General features: G+C 43.1%; 2 protein-coding genes across 5 annotated transcripts in view; one reads left to right on the top strand and one right to left on the bottom strand.

Moving 5' to 3' along the window:
* Positions 1-5,119, top strand: part of arhgap19 (Rho GTPase activating protein 19) — a 37,128-nt gene extending 32,009 nt beyond the window's left edge. For both annotated transcript variants that reach the window (XM_041209046.1, XM_041209045.1), the window contains exons 10-12: positions 1,263-1,379; positions 1,803-1,886; positions 3,546-5,119. In XM_041209046.1, the coding sequence (XP_041064980.1) occupies positions 1,263-1,379; positions 1,803-1,886; positions 3,546-3,602 (258 nt within the window). In that variant the 3' untranslated portion in view covers positions 3,603-5,119. The remainder of the gene's footprint in view (positions 1-1,262; positions 1,380-1,802; positions 1,887-3,545) is intronic.
* A 605-nt stretch (positions 5,120-5,724) lies between these two features.
* The window catches only part of nt5c2a (5'-nucleotidase, cytosolic IIa), a 106,439-nt gene continuing 90,522 nt past the window's right edge, over positions 5,725-21,641 (bottom strand). For all 3 annotated transcript variants that reach the window (XM_041209794.1, XM_041209795.1, XM_041209797.1), the window contains 8 exons: positions 19,596-19,637; positions 18,494-18,601; positions 14,709-14,775; positions 13,791-13,961; positions 13,029-13,080; positions 12,624-12,684; positions 10,963-11,139; positions 5,725-8,948 (listed from right to left, as the gene is read on the bottom strand). In XM_041209794.1, coding sequence (XP_041065728.1) covers positions 8,700-8,948; positions 10,963-11,139; positions 12,624-12,684; positions 13,029-13,080; positions 13,791-13,961; positions 14,709-14,775; positions 18,494-18,601; positions 19,596-19,637 — 927 coding nt within the window. In that variant the 3' untranslated portion in view covers positions 5,725-8,699. The remainder of the gene's footprint in view (positions 8,949-10,962; positions 11,140-12,623; positions 12,685-13,028; positions 13,081-13,790; positions 13,962-14,708; positions 14,776-18,493; positions 18,602-19,595; positions 19,638-21,641) is intronic.

Here is a 21,641-nt window from a genome sequence, read left to right as displayed (position 1 = left end):
CTGCTTTTGTCCCCAGTGCCTCTATTTACGAAGCCCTACATATGCTTTATTACTTTTTCAATTTGTCCTATAACCTTCAAAGATCTTTGTACATGCATCCCAGGTACCTCTGCACACACTTTAGAGCTGTGCCATTTAGTCTAAATTGCTTTTCCCTTTCTCTTCTGCTAAAATGCATCATGTGGCAAAGGTAGCAAGTAACACTCGTGCCACAATTAAGCCCAAGCCTGAATGTTGACCAAGTCTTGATACACTGGGCACTGAGTAGTATCTGAGGAACTGTGAATGGAATTGAACACTTCAGTGAACCTCCCCACTTATGACCTATGATGGAGGTTTGCTGAAGATGGTTCAGTCTAGGACAGTGCCCTGAGGAACTGCTGCAGTGATGTCCTGGGACTGAGGTGAATCTTTTATTTTCTTGCGGGACGTGGGTGTCTTTGGCAAGGCCAGAATGTATTACCCATCCTTAATTGCCCTTGAGAAGGTGGGGGTGAGCTGCCTTTTTGAACTGCTGAAGTCCATATGGTGTAGGTACACTCACAATGGCCTCCAACAGCTAAAAGTTTCTTTCTTTGTGCTAGGTATGACTCCAGCCAGTGGAGACTACTCCCCCGCCTCCACCCGATCGATTCCCATTGATTTCAATTTTGCTATAGCTCCTTGATGCCACACTTTGTCAAATGCTGCGGAAGTCACTGTCATCTCACCCCTTGAATTTAGCTCTTTTTCCATGTTTGGTCCAAGGCTCTACTGAGATCTGGAGCTGAGTGGCCGTGGTGGAACCCAAACTGAACATCAGTGAACAAGTAATTGTTGTGTAAGTGCTGTTTGATAGCACACACAATGACACCTTCCACCATTTTGCTGATAATTGAGAGTAAACTATTGGGGCAGTAGTTGGCTGGATTGGATTTGTCCCGATTATTGTGAGCAGGACATACCTGCACAAATGAATTAAAAAAGAACTGGTTGGGCACTTTGAGCAAGGTATACAACGGTGGAATTCATAATTGTGTTCTGAGATGATATTTTGTGTCACGACTTTGAATGGGAGGGGTGGACTTACAGGCATCACTTCTCAGAAGGTTCAGTAACTGAACATGGAATAGGTTAGATACCTGTTACTCTGCTTCCAGTTACACATTTTATGTGAGGATCATGATTTTCCCTTTCCAGCATGTACAAATGAAGACTGCCTTTAACACAGATTCTGGGGTTAGTGTTCAAATCATACTGAGCGTTGCTTCTGTTTTTGACAGCGTAAAGTTTTGGGTGGTCAGTATATCACTGAAAGAAAGAGCAAAATCCTGATACCAGACACAGCGACTGAAAGCAGTGGACATCCACAAGTGGGTGACGTGGAGAACCTGGAGCAGGTGAGACTTGGCACCCTCACAGCTCTCTTAGTTGTTGACCTAGAATCTGTTGCTTCAGTTTTTTTTAAATTCACAAACACTGGGAGTCTGTGTTGGGAAGAGCAAAGATAGATTTGGTTCAATTCATATCAGCTCCATGATCAGAATGAATTGTCACCAACAGCAGAGGGGATGGGGAGCTGCCTTGGTGCTGGGATCACATTCTAGGTAACATGCAGGATAGGGGTTCTCACTGATTGTTCTTAATCATGGACTATATGCCATAGTGTTTCTCACTTGGAGGAGACATGAGAAGAGGTGGTAGCATGTTAAACTTTCTTGTTTCTCATTTTCTGAAAGGCTATGATTATGCAGATGAGAAGCTGATATAGGAGTGGAGTTTTTCAAACTCAGTACCTGCCTCACACCCAATGTTCTTTACAGTTTCAGAAGTGTGAAGAATCATCAGCACTGCACTTCAGTCACATCCGATCAAAATCCACCGAGGAAATCCTCAACAGCAGAAAGGTGATGTGTTTAGTCTGATTTTTGATTCAACTGTGAGGCACATGGTTACACCAGTCTTGGTTCTCAATCCCTGAATACCTGATCAGAAGCAGGTATTCACCTAAAATCAATGGTGAATTTTCAGTGAAACATCTTCCTAAAACTATAGAGAGGGTACAGCATAGCTTTACCAGGATGGGAAAATCTAGTTAAATTTTTGGGGTGTGGTATCTATTATATGGAGTGGTTGCCATGGAAAGCATTGCATCTTTTCCTAGAAAATTGGACACAAAATTATAGAATGAGACAGCTTAGAAGGAGGCCATTCAGCCCATCATGCCTGTGCCAGCTCTTTAGTAGTTATCCCATTAATCCACTCCCCTGCTCTGTTCCCATAGCCCTGTACTTTTTTTCCCTTTAAATATTTCTCTAATTTTCTAGTTTTTTTGTTACTATTGAATCTGCTTCTGCCATATTTGAAGCAGAAGGTAAAGGCCTCTGCTAGAGAATGCAACAGTGGGATTACATTGTGCCTGTGCTGACCTAAGAACAATGGGCTGTATATGGCCTATTCTATGTTGTAAACTCTTGATTCATGGATGCCTGAGTCTAATTGATCACAGGACTTGTGATGTGTCACTGAGCAGAAGTCCTGATGCTCAGCTGGGGGATAACTTTTCAGATGATTGACCTGAGAATAAAGCCACACTGTTATGTGATCTGATTACTTGGAGCATTGAAATACCTTCATACATATTTTCCATTATAAGAGGGGGAACTGAGGTTGAGGAGTACTTGGGGGATGTCCTAAAGACGATGATCTACGTACCGTTTCCCCAATTTTCTCCATCTGCCGACTATGGTCTCCTGAGACACTCTGAGTTAACTGTAGAGTCACTACAAATGAGCTCACTGGTCCTGAAGGTGGTGATGGGTGGTAACTCACTAGCATTGCCTTAAGTCCAGTGTTGAGGGGTTTTCCATATCTCAATCTACTGCTGTAGGTCTCCAGCCCCTGGTGACACAGTCCAGATGAGTTTTCTCCACTTTTTAAAATCTTATTAACTTTTAAAATAATTCGCAGCTTTCAAATTTTTGGTGGTTCACATCCCCTACTCTGTAAAACAAATGAACTCATTGCACCGGTGCTTGGTCTTGGAAAATCAGATCCAATACTGATAAAAATATCTCAAAAAATAACGCAGAATCTGAGTGCCTTCACAACAAAGGATACCCTGAAGAATGCCATAGGACACTCAAAACACTGAGGCCACAAAAAAATCAGTCAGTATGTCCAATTGAGGCTGAGAACCACAATGAGAGCATACATAGGAAGAAGAAACACAAATCAAGTATCAGTCTTACTTGATGATAGAACATGAGTGCATAACCAAATCTAATAATCCAGGACAGTGCTGAGGAAGTACATTGTCAGGACAGTGCTGACGAAGTGCTGCACTGTTGGGGGGGCAGTACTGAGGGAGTGCTGAAATTTTCTTAAATCTCTTCTCCAAAATCATGATGCTACAGGCAGCGATCAATTCTGGTTAATAATCAAATTTTCCCTGTCATTTGTGAGCAAACTCACCTTACAATAATAGAACCAGGATCAAAAGTAAGCTAACCTTCAACTGCCGCCACTGCTGTTGGCTGATGCATATTCATTTTTTTTAAAAGCAGGAACCACTTGGAGTGAACCGAACAATCACAGTTTCAACGAGGGAATCGGCCATGTAGTTCAACGTTCCCCTTCAAAATGTCTCAAAGCAATGTGAAGCTGAGGAGAGCCATTAAAGACCACTAATTGTGCTCACTGGAACTGAAATATTGGATGTTTAGAATGACTAGTAGCTTTTAATATCCTGTGGTAACAGATTGAACATGGACCTATATAATTTGTCATGCTGCTGCCTTATTTAACAGGGCAGCCAGGTTATGGATCAAGAAAAGAGGAAAATCTCATGGGCTATATTTGGGTGCACATAACAAAAGCAGGTCCTTAGTTAGGAGAGTGGGAAATGCAAGTAGCTGAAAGATACTGAGTAACTGTGAAATTGAGGCTGTTACTGGTTGGGCTTAATCTGCTGGCTTGAAATGAATTTACTTCAGGTAATTATAAAATATTAAATGACTGTCAGTACAACACAGGCCACTAAATCAAATTCAGCTCTAATGGGTACTAAACAAGCCTTAGGTTGGTTATATTTCGGACCAAAAACCTTGAGGGAGGCTCAGCAAAGTGTGGGTCAGGGTAGAGGGTTGGAAATTCTTCTGATGTCACAGAGGGTCAGACGTCTTACTAGAGTGACAGAGGAGTTGTTTGATGTGTCACTGCCTTGTCTCAAGATTTACATTTATCTTACAAGCAACTCTGCATGTTGAAAAAAAATACTTTGGTACCTCAGTCTTAGTGTTTTCCTATCATGTGTCACTCGCTTCCTGATCCTGTTTATTGCCCGGATACTCCAACAGGATTTAATAATAATCTTTAGACAAAAGATACTAATTCCTCTGCAGCCTCTAACTCTGCCCAAGGTGAACTGGTGTCTAGAACTAAAGTCATATTTGAGTCAGCATCAACCCATCAGGAGGGAGGGAGAAGACAGTGGGGGGTTAAGGTAAGAGGTTAAGCTGGATGCACAGCAGGTTAAGGGTCATTGGTTATGTGGATAAAAGCATTGAACAGGCAGGAAAAAAATTAAATATTTTCTTTTTTTTACTAAACTTACATAGCTTTAAGATGCTGAACTGAAGTTTACCTTCATATTAGCCAAATTCCAGAGCTAATCCCTTGCTTTTTATATACTGTGTTAGTGACAGTGTATCATGTGACATTTGCTACTGCGAATCGGTCATTGTAGCAGAGCAGGATGGACCTGAACAGCTCCAAAGCAGCAAGTGAATTATCAAGCACCCTGTCATTCTTGCTGGAAGTGGGTGAGAGGTGCAGCTTCCTGTACCCTGCCCCACACAGCTTAGAACATGTGAGGAGCCTGCCGGCTTCTGCTATGTTGGCAGGGGATTGACAATGTCAATAACAGTAACTGAAACTGATTTTCTGTTAACAGTTAATTCACACCAAGTACAATGCTGCAGATGACACTGGAGATAAATGCTGTGAAATCTTAGTTAATTATTGAGTCTTCAGTAATTGAAGTGAATGTGATGCTTTTTTGTACTGCATGAACGTCTTAATCTTTTTAATATTGCTATCCTTGTATTTATGTGATGTATAATATATATAATGTTTTATAGTTTTGGTAGTTTTTTTTAATTATGCCGATCATACTTTATATGTGGTTCCTGGGTCAGGCTTCCTATGGTTCTTTGTGCAGACAATCATTTTCTTCTGGAATGGAGAGAAAAAGTGCTGGCAATGCATACACTGCAACCCTCCATTGCTGTAGTGCTAGTATTCCACATCCCCCTGCTCCTGTACATTATCAGCATTATATGGGTATGGTGTGTGTGTGTAAAGTACTGGCAGTTCACACAGTGAAGTGTGGTACAAAGTGGAAGATTGAGAGATAGCCACAAGTTCTTTAAACCTAGTCCCGATGATTAAATTTTCATACGATTATTCCTTCCCAGAACTAAGTATCCTGCTTGCACTTTGAACAGGCAAAACTCTCTCATAGTAATTATAATTAATGTTTCATCCTTTTATTTTACAAACAGCATCAGGAACAATATACATTTTACAGTTGAACAGAAAAACCTGGAGAGAAAAGGATTACCACTTTTACTGCTGTTATCAAGTCCTCACTTTGTGCATCTTTATTGTGTGCTGATCCAAGGCCATAACTCACAGTACCAACAAAACCTGCCCCACCACCCCCCCCCCCCCACCCCACCCTAAATCATTCTAATCACACACACTCAAAATAAAATCTATTGTCCCATTTTTTAAAAAATTAATGAAGCTCTTCACGTTTTACTGGGACTGGACAGATAGTGTGATATTACAACGGTAGAGACCATTACATAAGAAGCAGTCTTGGCCCCTTGATTTATTTCTATTAATGCCAGAACTAATTCTGAGTTTGTAGCAAGCACACATAATGGGGATTCTTTAAATAACTGCTGCTGTGTAGGATTTTGATGCAGTCGGTACTGGGAGTTCAAGCTCCTTACTAAGCATTTCATCGTAGTTCTCCCATGTAACCTTCCTCTCAGGTGGAGCTCCACAGCTAGACAAGAAACCGTTTCTGTGAGTTCAGACGGGCCCACAACCAAGCTCATTCCTTTCCACACTAGCTGTCCTCACCCTCCTTCAGCAATAAGGAGCAAATACCTGGCCCAATTCTTCCCCACCAGTGGCACTCGGGCCACATCCTGCTGCAATAGAGATCATCTGAGATTGGTTTGGTGTAGCTATGATGCCTGGGCTTTGCTGTACTCTGGGTTGGCACCAGGCCTGTGAAATGCACACTCACCCAGCCGAGAGCTCAGGCCTGCTTGGTAAACATTGATGATTTACCTCTGCCAGTTGCTTACATGAAACAAAAATCAAACTGACAGTAATTGCTGAAAGCACTTTTCCTCAAATGAAATTAAAATCATTGTCCTATGAATGGCTGAAGGCTTACCAGGCAGACAGACAGCTGCAAACGGACTGAAGGGAAAGGGCAACAAGCAAGATTCAACTTTGGCAAAACAATAGAATGATCCAATCAAGTATTTAAAAACATGAAATCAAGAGACAATATAGTAATCTCTAACCAACTGGCAAACAACTTATTATGGGTTATTTTATGTCTGGACTGAAAAGTAAGGCAACAGAATCAGTAGTCAGGGTCTTAAGGAAAACAGACCCAATTACTACAGACTTCTGGAGAATTCACACTGAAACCTTACAGAGGATACTCAGAGCTGGCAGTATAGCTGAACAATGATCCAAACCACATCTGTTGAAGGAACAGAAAAAAATTGGATAGTTGGCACATCAGGCACAGAGAAAGGTTAATGTGGGAATGAGCCCTCCATCTAAAATGAACTGCATTTTCACATACATGGCAGGCCCTGAGCCCAAAGGAAATGAACAGCGTCATAAACATTGTTTCTTAAAACCAATTAGAAGTACAAGTAATATCAAATATATAGAATAACCTAACTGCTGCTCAGCAGTATTCTTGGTCAATATGAAACTCAATCCCCCAAACTTTGTTCAGCCATTTTCTGCTTCACCTGTAAGATTCATTAAAACGAACAGTCTCGCTGCTGGGCAACGAGCAGTCTGCAGTAGAAGGGCTCATCTGCTGCTTTATCTGTACAAACAGTAACAGTTGGTGCCCTCTATTGTCAAACGCCTACTTGTCAAAGATTGCTAGAGAAGAATCACCAATAAGATGAGATAGCTGAGAGGGGCAAAGAGTAACAGCCAAACAGTGAAATGGGAGCACAGTAAAATCTAGCAGCTAAATGGAGGAACAGAAGTTCAAACAAATCTAGACGACACATTGAAGGAGGGGAACTTGCAAGTTGCCATGCACCTGTTGTCCTTTTTCTTCTAGGTGGTAGAGGTCATGGGTGTGGAAGATGCTTTTGAGGGAGGCTTGGCGAGTTGCTACAGTGCATCTTGTAGATGGTACACACTGTTGCCACAGTGCACTGGTGGTGAAAGGATTAAAATAGTTAAGGTCACAGCTGGGGTGCCAATCAAGTAGGCTGCTTTGTCCTGGATGGTGTCATATTAAATGTAATTTATTCTCACGCGTCAAACACCCTCAGGGCAGATACAGTACAGGTTAAATACAGAGTAAAGCTCCCTGTACACTGTCCCCATCACTACATTGTTATGAATCTTTTAAATTTCCCATATCAGGGATTCAATTAACTGAAATTTCCAATTCTGCACCTGATCAATTCTTGATCCAAACCAAGCCACCCTGGAAACAGTGACCCTGAAAAGAAAGCTGCACTCTGATTGCTGATACTCAGCTTCCGGGTCCAAAATGGGAAATGTAAGTTGGGAAAAGTAGGGAGAATAAAGTTACCAAACTATAAATTGCACAGTGATTTCACAAAAAATGGTGTTGTCGTGTCCCCACCCCCAACTTGAGATTCACAACTCTTGCTGCCTTGCACTGAATCAGGTAACAAGACATTCAAACATTCACCACCCAATCATGTTATGTCCAGTAGAGGCAGCCTCACTAAGGCCTCATTTTTCAACCCCTTTCCAACACACTGTCCTTACAGCAACTCCTCTAGTCCAGGGTGAACAATGTCTAGTTTGTGCTTTAATGAAAGTGAATGTATAAATTCCCCTGACCAAGGTCCTATCTCACACATACTCAAATTCCATAGCTTGGGATATCAGTCCCTAAACTGTAATAAAAATATAAGTGTAAAGCACATAGGAACCAGAGGACGGATCCATAAAAGGCTCAGGTTAGGAGCAGCTTAAAACACAAATTGCTGCTGGTGCTGTCAGAATCTTGGGCTGTGTTAAGACAAGCTGAGGGAAATCACAGGCTGAATTCTTCAATCGCTTCCCTTTCAAACAACTATAATCTTTTGTGAAACATCCAACACTGTCACAGATGTGACACTGTATTCAGTTCAGTCTATGTCCATAATTTCTCGCATTCAATGCAAACTTCTGACTTGTGATTAAAATTCATTTGCATAAATCACAAAAAAAACTGGAAAACGTTTCAATATTTTGCTCTTTTCACAAATTTACAGGATTAAAACCTGTCCCTCTGAACCTGTTGAGTATTTCACAATAGTCTTTCCACTCTGAACCAGGTCACTAATCTTCAATCTTACATACTTTAAACCGTTTCTCATTTTCATGGGATGGGAGCAGGATTAAGGAGATTCATTTTCTTATTCTTCTTCCTCCTCCTCCTCCTCCTCTTCATCATCATCTTCATCATGGCAGTGTGTAATTTCTTGTGGAGTTTGTGGGAAAAGATTGGGGGGCTTGATCTCACTGATTGACCGGGTCAGATGGTGCCGTTTGTACTCAGTCTCTTTAATATCCATAGAGCTCGTTGAACGGTTGCGAGTTGCCATTGGAGACTCCACATCATTGATATCAACATGGCTATGCTCCACGGTCGACTCATGAGGCATCTGAAAGACAAAGAGCAGTTCAGGAGACAGCAGGCACAGGAGTAAGAAAAAGAAATGTACCCAAATAGGAAAATTGAAGGCAGAGAGAGTGCAAAAGAGGAGGATCAGATAGTGTGTAATAGAAAGGAAGGGGCTGAATATGAGAGGTCAGGTACAGTGTGAAGGATAAGCCAAGAGCAAAGGTAGAAACAAACAAAAAAGCACATAAGTTTGGATGAGCAGGGGGAAGGAGGAGGGAAAAAGAGATTGGAGTGAGTGATCTTTGCTCAGAGCCCTCTGGTTTGCATTTGGTCAGCAGTACCAGGGGCTGCTTTAGAACCTCAGCTACCAATCACAAACTGAAACAGTGCCCAGAAGGTGAGACTCCAGTCCAGAGGATATAAAGGGTTATGGGAAACCAACCGGTACAACATGTTCAACATCAACCTTTCACCTCAGAGAGACTCAGTTTCAAAACCAACTCGGGCTGCTGTGGCAAGTCACCACTCAGCTCACTATCGGTATCCTTCGTTGAAATGGCCTTAAATCTCAATCTAGATCAGGGATGGGGAACCTCTAGTCCGGGGACCAGATCCAGCCTGTTGAACTTTTCCATCTGGCCCACAGAAAGATTTCAAAATCCACACGCCCCCCCACCCCATGCTGCACTCTGGACCAGCCGCCACCATGATCTGATACCTGAGCCTCAGCCACAGGCACCTCTTGTCTAACTGTACCTGAAATAGAAAGGATTCCACAGCCCAGAAAAACAAACCTTCAGCGAATTAAATACCCCCAACCAAAGTGCGTCAGTACTTAGTACCTTACTCTACAACATGTACCGGCAATAATTCATTCCGAACCAGCACCTCTCCCAGCTCATTATTCACCCAGACTGTGTGCAAAGATAAAAGCCCAAGATCCAGGAACGGGTGCAAGGAAGGGATAGGAAGCTGTCAGCTGCCGAACAGGTGGTAAATTGTGGGGAGAAAGCAATGCACCCAAGACAGAGTGGGAAAGGAGAGGAAAAGAGAGAGACACACAAACAAAGTGGGAAATGAGAGAGAGACTGGGAAAAGAGACACACACAAAGTGGGAAAGGAAAGAGAGAGACAGGGAGAGAATGGGAAAGGGAAGCATGCAAAAAGTTGAACTTAATTTCCAGAGTGCTGTGATTGAGATACAGAAGCTGTGCTATTCATTAAGGAAAAGCAAACTCGGCCATCGCATTAATGCAGTGGGTGAGTTAAATGTTTCTGTATTCTCTCTTAAAAACAAAAATTAAGTTGGTTTTTATGTGAGAGTGGCCAACGACTGATATTGTCTACGTGTGAATGGCCCTTGATAAGAAAAACATTCCCCACCCCTGATCTGGACCCTACTATACAAAACTGTCCTTACTCAGCATTAAATTTATAATAGCACTAAGATATCAAAGGATGGTTGGTACATGAAATGGACTATTGTCCTGGGGCAGTGAGTGGTGGAAGAAAGTGTATACTAGGCAGAAACGGACTGTTGTGGTGGAAAAGAGGCATTGTTCCTCTTGTCTAACTGTACCTGAAATAGAAAGGATTCCACAGCCCAGAAAAACAAACCTTCAGCGAATTAAATACCCCCAACCAAAGTGCGTCAGTACTTAGTACCTTACTCTACAACATGTACCGGCAATAATTCATTCCGAACCAGCACCTCTCCCAGCTCATTATTCTCCATGCACACTCCACTTGGCTGCGGGGGATAGCACATCTGAACCCAATCCAGTCTTAGACCAGGGTTTTACTGGATAGTTCTCAGGAGTAGGAACCTTGCTGGTTCTCCTCATTCTCAGCCCAGGCGCACTGACATCAAGTACAACATTTGCTATCAGCTTGACTGAGATTAGTGACATCAACTCAAGGCTGAATGGTACAATACTGCACTGCACAGTGCATCTAACACAGCCAACAAGTAGCCTGTGTCTAGTAAACGGGGCAAGACTGCAGGGGGAACGAAGCAAGACACTCAAAGTTCTGATCAGATCTTGTATACTCACCAAGACATGGGCAGCACGGAAGAGGTAACTGAAGGGATAGTATAGGAGATTGATGAAGGAGGCTGCATACAGGTCTGCATAACGCATCACCTGACTGGCAAAGAGTGTCTGACGGGAGCCACTGCGGAACAGGCTCCCCATCATCCCATAACACATGTCCATATCATGAGTGACTTTCTACAAGTGGGAAGAACATAGCAGAGGTGAAAATATAATCAGGAAGGTTAGCCTTAAATTCTTCAATCTTCTTACATCAATCGTTCTTTCAAAGTCCCATTTAGGGCATCAAGTATTTCTTTGCAAATAATCACATTCAAACAACAAATTATTCAGAAAAATTCATTGAGAAAAACTGTTGAATTATGAAAGTAACAAATGAGTACACAACTATCTGCATCAGGTTTTCACAGGGTGTGTCTGGGATGACAGATGTGATTGTGGATATTCAAGCAGGGCACAGGGGGAACAGATTCCACCAATGAATCACTACACCCAAGAGAACAGTGAAACTTCAGAAACACTACATCAGACGGTGCAAAGTGAATCACTCATTGTACTCTCCACACCCTGTAATGTACTGTGATGAACTCAATCAACTACGCACAAGCTGGAGGGGTTGGACAAGGGGTGAAGGGAGATGATGGACTCAGTGATTTGGGGAGATAAATTTGCCTGTGGGAGCCTGAACACGGTTCAGACTTTATTGGCAGGGGTGGTTGTAAAGGTAGTGTTCATTGTCCATTGGGAATTAACGACACAGGGAGGATGACGAAGATTCTTATGCAGGACACGAGGTAAGAAAGTTAACAAAATCAGACTGCAAAGCTAGCATTAGTGGCAATAAGTCTTGTACCTAAGCCAGACAGGCAGAGGACTAGAAGTCAAAAGGAAAGTCTGGTTGTAAAAGTAGTACAAGAGAGAGGGCTTTAAGTTTGTTGGATGTTGTGAGAGGGGGTGGCTGCATCGGGGGAACAGACTGCACAGGAATCAAAATGGCATCAAGAATGGAGAGAACAGCAAAATATTAAAAGCATGGGGAAGTGCAGAGAGGCTAAACATCAAGTAGATGGGGAAAGGATAAAGCTGCTTTATGGAAATGCAACTTAGGACAGTAACTTATCCAAACATTGTTTAGTTCTCAGTTGCAGTACTGTACAGTTTCTGCTCATTATAGAAAGGACATTAAAGGCGTAGAGTGTACAGTATAGATTCAACAGCGTGGTGTCAGGGATGGTTTGAGATAGTCCGACAGAGGTGCAGAAATTTAATCAAGAGCTATTGAGGAGGGGAGGGAAGAGAGAAGCAGAGGGTGGGAGGGAAGTGAGGATGGGATGGAATGGAAATGATAAAGGAGTTTGACGGGGGAGCGCAGTGAGTAGGGAGTAGACAAGGACAGTAGGAAGCTGAGAGCACAAGGTCGAGTAGAGTGCCAGAGAAGAAGAAAACATGTCACGGGGAGCATGAGAAAAAGAGAGGAATTGATCACCCAGTCACTGCCTGTACCACTCCCACAAGACTCTTCATTTACGGGATGCAGTAAGTATTGAGCATGTTAAGCATACTGCAGCTCTTTGGGAATTTATGGACCAAAAGTTTAACTCTCAAAGCCTTTACAAAATCAGAGAACCACCACCCACATAAACAGCTGACTTGGGCCTCACCTTGATACGTCTCTGAATGGCACTGATATCAGGCCGCTCATTACTGCTGCTATCCAGGTGTCTGAGGAGAGGAAACAAAAAGATTAGGCAGTTGGCAAAAAGGTAACGTTAAATAATTAAGAGCAGAAAATTCTAATAGCATGAAGTTATCAAAAAGTTTGAGTAATCTATATATAGATAGAATAACAGATACCCAGGAGTGACTCCCAGGCTAGAATCTAATCAAGGGGTTCCGTTAACATTCAAGACCCAACCAAATCTCTCAGGTACCTGCAATCATTCTATGTAGCTATTCATTTTCATGTTTAATGCAAAGCTAATGAGCTGTTTAATCAGTTTTCAGTAACCTGGTTTAATTACTCTACTCTTTTTGACCTATCACTCCAAAACCTTGTTGATACTCACTTGTACAGTTCAGCCAGAAACACATCCAGACTCTGCAATTCCTCAAACAAAGCTGGAAAAGAAAGGAAAGTCACTGTGCTGTGATACAGAAAACATACAGACTGTGGCGGCATGTGGGCAGGGGGGGGTGTCGTCAAACATTGCTACATTGCTGACCACTTGATTGAAACATATAAAGATCCTGAGGGGTCTTGCCAGGGTGGATGTGGAGAGAATGTTTCCTCTTGTGGGAGAATCTAGAACTAGGGGTCACTCTTTAAAAATAAGGGGTCGCCCAATTAAAACGGAGATGAGGTGAAATTTTTTTCTCAGGGGGTCATGAGTCTTTGGAATGCTCTTCCAGAAAAGGTGGTGGAAGCAGAGTCTTTGAATATTTTTAAAGCAGAGGTGGGTAGATTCTTGGTAAGCAAGGGGTTGACAGGTTATCGGGGAATAGGCAGGATGCAGATTTCAGGTTGCTGTCAGATCAGCCACGGTCTGATTAAATGGTACAGCAGGCTCCAGGGGCCAAATGGCTTACTCTTGCGCCTTGTTCATACATAGTGAGATACTGACCACATGGCACACAAATATCGATCTGGGTGAGCTGAGAGAGGGAGCTCAGTGCCCGAAGCCCCAGCATGGGGTCACTGGCCAGATGAAAGAAAATTGAAGCAGGAACAGACATTAGATTGGGTGAGAACTTCCTGGCATCTGGCTCCCAAAAAATCTGAGGAGTTGTAAACAACAGTTAATACACATCAGTCTGCGTTGCATTCTTACTGCTCTTATCAGTCCAGACATGCAGCTCTTGTGCAAGTTCAGGAATGACTAGGAACGTTCTCCAGCCTTGTCGCTTCTTCGATTTCAGGATGTCACCAAAGATGTGGTCGCCAATGTACAAAATGTCTTTGCCTTTTGCCCCCAACAGGTCACCCATAATATCCGAAGAACCTGAAAAACAGCCCCCAAAAATCATGTGGCTTCTTCCCTTTGACCTTTAGGGTTCATACTGACGTTATTGGGTTTAGCAGACCTGACATCCCCTTAATGATTTCTGACAATTCTGAGTCCCCTGAAGAGACAGTTAAAGGTTGTACCAGTCCCCAGGGCTGCACACAACTACAAACCAGCTTCCAAATGTGCCTAGACACAGCAACTGACCCCAACACCCATCCCCATTGGCCTGCCATCCTCAGCCCTTACTCCATTTCATATAAATCTTTTAAAATCTCACTTAAGACCACAATAACTGCACACCCCATTCCACGCAGGGTTCAATTCACTGTTCACATCTGGACTGCTCATCTCCTGCACCACTACCCACCATTGCCCAAACCCCAGGTGCACCCGCAACCATCGTCCCCACTCTTGACTAGGGTACAGTTTCACCCTAGAGCTGCTGCCCTCACACGAGCCAACACACGAATGAGTGTCAAGCTGGCTGATCTCAGCTGGTGCAATCCTGGAGCCCAACAATTGGCCTCAGGACCCTGGCTTGGGAGATAGGGAAGTAAAAGTGATTTAAAGCGTCATCAAACTCTAGCCAGATAGAGTAGTGCCCCATATTAGCAGGATACAGGGTGTGTAAGTGTAGGGACTGATTAACCCTATCCTCCTAGTCCCTTACAGTGGACATATCAAAATCAAGCAACAGGTTGCCAATGGGTGAAAGTGAAAACAAAATACTGGGGCACTCACCACCCGAATACACAATTCCGTGCTGTAGGGGTCCTGTGTGTGTCCCAATCTTCAGGTGGCCAGTTGCCTGTACAAAAAAAAAGTGAAATACACACTTCATACATGTTGGACGCCCTCCAGACCACCAATATCCTTCTAATACAGTCACCTCCTCCAGGCTAGGAACCCCATTGTTATCAGAATAAAATGTATATATATTCCTGTAACTAACCCAATTCATCAAAGGGTGTCAGAGGTGAGCTGTGGGAGATCAGGCTTATATCCAGTCTCCACATCTGGTGAATTGAGTCAGTTTCATCTTATCGTCACAAAGCACACATACAGTACTACAGTGCAATTCTTTTTTGATATATAATAATGAGCTGGACAAGATTATACAGGATATAACATCAAAGTTTGCAGATGGCACAAAACTTGGAAATATGGTTAACAGGGCGAGGATAATAAGACTTCAGAAGGTCGTAGATGGACTTATGAAATGGGTAGACATGTGACAAGTGAAGAACTGTGATATATCTGGGTAGGAACGAGAGGCAATATAAACAAAATGCTGCAATTTTAATGGGGGTGAAGCGGAAACAGAGGGACCCGAGTGTGTAAGTACACAAATCCCGATTCACAACAATGTGGTTGACTCTTAATTGCCCTCTGAAATGGCCTGGCAAGCAAGTTGTCACCATCATCTTCTCAAGGTCAATTAAGGATGAGCAACAAATGCAGGCCTAGCCAGTAGTGCCCACATCCTGTGGAGGAATAAATAAAATATTTCAAGGCGGCAGGACAAGTTGAGGTGGTTGTTAGGGCATCTGGGGTTCTGGGTTTTATTAACAGAGATATGAAACACTAAAGCAAGGAAGTTATGTTTGTACTACAGGGATTTGTGCTGGGTCCCCTATTATTCATCATCCATATAAACAACATAGATGACTATGTGGGAGGTAAGATTAGTAAGTTTGTGGATGAAGATTGGTGGTTAACAGTGAGGTTGAGTGTCTTGGGCTACAGGAAGATATAGACGGGATGGTCAAATGGGCAGATAAGTGGCAGATGGAATTTAACCCTGAAAAGTGTGAGGTGATATATCTTGGAAGGAGTAATTTAACACGGAAGTATTCATTGAAAGGCATGACACTAGGAAGTTCTCAGGAACAAAGGGACCTTGGCGTGTGGGTCCATAGATCACTGAAGGTGGAGGGGCATGTTAGTGTGTTGGTGAAAAGGTTTTATGGAACACTTGCCTTTATCAATCGAGGCATAGATTACAAAAGTAGGGAGGTCATGTTGGCATTGTATAGAACCTTGGTAAGGCAACAGCTGGAGTACTGTGTGCAGTTCTGGCTGCCACATTATAGGAAAGATGTGATTGCACTGGAGGGGGTGCAGATGAGATTCACCAGGATGTTGCCTGGGATGAAACATTTAAGTTATGAATAAAGGTTGGATAGACTTGGATTGTTTCCATTGGAGCAGAGAAGATTGAGGGGTGACCTGATCGAGGTGTACAAGATTATGAGGGGCATGGGCAGGGTGGATAGGGAGCAGCTGCTTCCCTTAGTTGAAGGGTCAGTCACGAGGGGATACAAGTTCAAGGTGAGAGGCAGGGGGTTTGGGGGGGGTACTTTTTTACCCAGAGGGTGGCGACAGTCTGGAATGCGTTGCCTGGGAGGGTGGTGGAGAAGGGTTGCCTCACATCCTTTAAAAAGTACTTGGATGAGCACTTGGCACATCATAACATTCAAGGCTATGGGCCAAGTGCTGGTAAATGGGATTAGATAGGTAGGACAAGTGTTTCTCATGTGTTGGTGCGGGCTCGATGGGTCAAAGGGCCTCTTCTGCACTCTGTGATTCTGTGAAAACTTTATAAAACACTGGTTAGGCATCAGCAGGGGCAGTGTGTTCAATTCCAGGCTCCCCACTTTAGAAAGGATGTCAAGGACTTGTAGAGGCTGTAGGGTAGATTGACTAGAATGGTACCAGGGATGAGGGACTTCAGTTCTGTGAAGAGGCTGAAAAAACTGGGGTTGGTCTTCTTAGAACAAGAAAGGTTAATGGGAGTAGAACCTGAAAATGCTGCAAATATTCAGTCAGCAGATCTGGCAGCATCTATGGAGAGAGATGAACAGAGTTAATGTTTTAGGTCACTGACCTTTCATTGGCTAATGGGAGATTTGACAGAGGTGTTTAAAATCATGAAGAGCTTTGATAGAGTCACTAAGGGGAAACTGCTTCTGGAGACTGAAGGAATTGGTTACCGGAGGATACAGACTTAAGATTTTTAGCAAAAGAGCCAGAGACACAATAAAGAAAAAAAATTTTATACAGCAAGGTATGATGGTCTGGAATGTGCTGCCTGAAAGGGCTATGGAAAAAGAGCAGGGCAATGGGATTAATTGGTGGGGCCAGATCTGGAGTACTGTGTGCAGTTTTGATCTGCATATTTAAGACAGGGTCGACTTTCACTGGACGAGGTACAGCAAAGGTTCGCTAGATTGGTTCCTGTGATGTTAGGGCTGTCCTATTATGAAAGGCTGAGTAAATTGAGTCTGGAGTAGGAATTGAAAATGAAACTTAGAAAATTCTGTAGGGATTTGGCAGGATACATACAGAGCTGAGAAATCTAGAACATGGAGGCATGACAACCAGTTGCATAAGTACTGTTCATCTCCTCTCTGGTTCTTTCATCAATTACCTTAAACTTGTGTCCTTTGGTTACTGACTCCCATGTCAGTGGAAACAGTTTATTCTTTGAGCAACTCTATTAAATCCACTTTAACTGTCTTTGTTTCTAAGGACACTTATCCCAGCTTCTCCAGTCTCTCCAAGTAACTGAATTCCCTCACCCCAGCACTATTCTAGTAAATGTACTTTGCACCCTCTTCAAACTTCCCAAAGTGTTGAGCCCTGAATTAAACATAATACTCCAGCTGAGGTCTAATTATGCTTTATAAACATAGGAACAAACAGGGGCCATTCAGCCTCTTGAATATGTTCCACTATTCAGTGAAATCATGGCTCATCCGTGGCCCATCTCCATATCCATTCATACTGGCTAACAAAATCTACCAAGAGTTAAAATTGCAATTGATTAGGCATCAACTGCTGTCTTCAGAAGAGAGTTCCAAACTTCTACCGCCCTTTGACCATTCTAATTTCATTCCTGAAAAGTTTGACTCTAACTTTTAGACTATGCCCCTTAGTCCTGGACCAGCAGACATAGTTTCTCTCTCTCTCTCTCTGTACCCAACCTGTTCCCTTTAATATCTTGAAAGCTTTGATCAAAGCACTCCTTGACCGTCTAAATTCCAGAGAGTACAATCCTCGTTTGTATAATCTCCCCTCGTAACTTAACCCATGGAGTCCAGGTATCATCCTGGTAAACCTACGCTGCACTCCTTTCCAAAATCAATATGTCCTTCCTAATGTGTGGGGCTCAGAACTGTTCATAGTAACTCCAGGTGTGGTTTAACCAGGGCTTTGTGTAGCTGAAGCATGACTCCTACCCTATTGGATTCTAGTCTCTAGAAATAAAGGCTAGCATTCCATTAGCCCTTTTAAATATTTTCTGTACCTGTTCATGACGTTTTAACGATGTATGTACCTGGGGCCCTCAAGTTTCTTCGGTCCTCCGCTGATTCTAGCTTTTCACCATTTTGAAAGTAGCCTGTTTTATCCTCTTTTAGGTCCAAAGGCAAGGGCCTCACATTTGCCTACAGTGAAATCCATTTCATCCACTCTCAATCCAAAATGAAGAGCTGAATTTAAGCCAAAGCTCTAACCATACTCACTGTGTCTACTTGACGCAGAACTGTTCCCTCACTAAAGAACAGTGGCTTCCGAGCATCCACTACAACCAGATCGAAGTATGATTGCCAGGGACGGTGGGCACTTCCAGGCTACAGCAAAACAAGACGTGTCAGCAAGAATTTCAAACATTCAGAGCCATTATTGCAGGCCACAGTCTACACTCCATATCTAAAGGGCAAGGGGAGTTACAGATAAACTCCTGGACCGCACACAAAATGCCAGTGAAATATCTCACTGCAGATAACTTGCTTTAGTGAAACAGGAAGCAGGAGTCACATCAGGACAGAATGCTTGAGAGACCCAGAGCATGTAAGAGAGCAGAAGACTGAGAGGCAGAACCAGAAACAGAATGGGACACACATGGACACACAGTCAGAGAAAACACAGATACAAAGAAAGAGTGATGAGATGAGAGACCACTAGGATGCACAATGGCAAGAGAGAGTTTGCAGATGCGTGTGAGAGACACAGCAGAGTTGCACACAAACAAGTGAACGACAGCCCAACAGGGTGAGAATCCTGGTTTAATATCCCCTCTCCTGGGGTCCCACCACACATTTAATAATTCTTTACTGATGGATTTTAGAATTTATGCTGTTGAAAGAATAGGGATAATTTTGTTAAAGGTTAAAAATGAATTCCATTTTATTATTCTTTTTCATACTTAGATTTTCTCCACATTCTCCCTCCTTGATTTCCTTATTGCTTTTTTGGCCACTTATTCTCCAAATCTCTCTGATTTAATCATACCTCCTGACCCCCATATACCCTCTTCTTCAATTTTAGTTTATTTCTAATCTCCTTATTTATCCACAGGGTTCTATATCTTGGAGCAGTTTTTTTTTAACGTTGTGTGCGTCCATTTTGTGCTGTTGCTCGTGCAAACACATTGATCTCAGGAGGAGTCCCTTATACATTTTATAAATAGCACTGTCTTCTCCCCATTTACTGTCTCAGTATCAGTCAACAAGCAAGTAATCAGAAACTCCTAGAACAAAACTAGCTATTCCCTCTCATCGACCTGCTCTGTTGACAGATTAATTGCTCCCACTTCACTGCTACAATTCCACAAACATCACCTACCTTGGGGCCATGCGCAAAATCAAACATATACGTCATGATTTTCTGTAAAATAAAGAGAATCATTAGAATCATCAGCAACAAAGCCTGTGATTGGGGGCAATGCTGAATATCAACACACCATAAGGGGGAACATTTACACTCAGCTACCAATGAATTCACAAAGATAGTTTGCACGGTCACATTTGCACACTCCCAGCTGTCATTGGATATATGCTGTTAGTCAGAGGAGGAGAGAGGAGAGAGAAACTGGCTCCATTCTCTTTCAAAGGCAAGTAGATAAATGTCCCAGGCTGCTGCAACTGCAGAGGCTGGCAGCCATAAATCTTTGCTCATTTGTTGTTAAAAGAATAAGGATCATTCTGTTAAAGGTTAAAAACAAAGGCTTCCTATTGGAGGTTGAAGGATGTCGAGCATCTCATTATTTGATCAATGCAAATATTTGGCTTATAGTGAATGAATAAACCTTGGTTTTTACATCTGTCCCACATCTGATCGATATTACATGTTAAAAGGCTCTGCTCAGCCCCGTTGATTCTAGAATCCATTCAGTGGATTTGTTAACACTTACAGCAAAACAAAAAATGTTTCAAAGATGTGAGATTGATGAGTTCAGGAGCCAGCCTAAATCCTGACTGGGAACAAATGGAAAAGGCAGCTTTCAAATTTGAGCAATGTTTCACAGGATGTGCAGAAAACCAAAGGAATCATTAACCCGATCTGGACATTTTGAAGGATGCCCACGGATTGTTCATACTCTCAGACTGCTTCATATTGAAGTAGCCCATGTCCAAATGCAGCAAGACCTGGACAATATCCAGGCTTGGCTGACAGGTAGCAAGTAACATTCGTGCCACACAAGTGTCAGGCAATGACCATCTCCAACAAGAGAGAATCCAGCCGTTGCCCTTTGATGTTCAATTGCATTACCATCACTGAATCCCCCAATGTCAACATCCTGGGGGTTACCATTGACCAGAAACTGAACTGGACTAGCCATAGTGGAAGTGGGTGAAAGAGTTAATTAATAGGGGACATAGATTTAAGGTGAGAGGAGAAAACTATAGAGGAGATGTGCGGGGCAAGTTTTTTTACGCAGAGGGTAGTGAGTGTCTGGAATTCGCTGCCAGAGGAGGTGATGGAAGCAGGTACGATAGTGGTATTTAAGAGGCAGCTTGACAAATACATGAATAGGATGGGAATAGAGGGATACGACCCCGGAAGTGCAAAATGTTTTAGTTGACGGGCAATATGATCGGCGTAGGCTTGGAGGACCGAAGGGCCTGTTCCTGTGCTGTACTTTTCTTTGTTCCTTGTTCTATATAAGTACTGTGGCTACAAGAGCAGGTCAGAGGCTAGGAATAGTGCGACGGGTAATTCACCTCCTGACTCCCCAAAGCCTGTCCACCATCTACAAGGCACAAGTCAGGAGTGTGATGGAATACCCTTCACTTGCCTGGATGAGTGTAGCTCCCACAAACACTCAAGCAGCTCGACAGCATCCAGGACAAAGCAGCCCGCTTGACTGGCACCACATCCACAAACAAACATTCACTCCCTCCACCACCAACACACAATGGCAGCAGCCTGTACTATCTACAAGATGCACTGCAAGAATTCAGCAAGGCTCCTTCGACAGCACATTCCAAACTCATGACCACTACCATCTAAATGGACAAGGGCAGCAGATAGATGGGAACACCACCACCTGGAAGTTCCCCTCCAAGTCACTCACCATCCTGACTTGGAAATATATCGCCTTTCCTTCACTGTCACTGGGTCAAAATCATGGAACTCCCGTCCTAACAGCACTGTGGGTGTACCTACACCACATGAACTGCAACGGTTCAAGAAAGCAGCTCATCACCACCTTCTCAAGGGCAGCTAGGGATGGGCAACAGATGCTGGCCCAGCCAGCGAAGCCCACATACCCTGAATCAATATTAAAAAAAAACTACATTCCGGTGCTTGTTGATTTGTAATCATGCAATTTTTAAACTGTTTCTCTTCCTTTCCCAAGACAGAGGCACTGGGGATGAATAGGCAGCA

This window comes from Carcharodon carcharias, chromosome 17 (genome assembly GCF_017639515.1).
Source record: "Carcharodon carcharias isolate sCarCar2 chromosome 17, sCarCar2.pri, whole genome shotgun sequence".
NCBI lineage: Eukaryota > Metazoa > Chordata > Chondrichthyes > Lamniformes > Lamnidae > Carcharodon > Carcharodon carcharias.
Note: the sequence above shows the minus strand (reverse complement) of the source record. Positions and strands in the feature narration are given on the sequence as shown.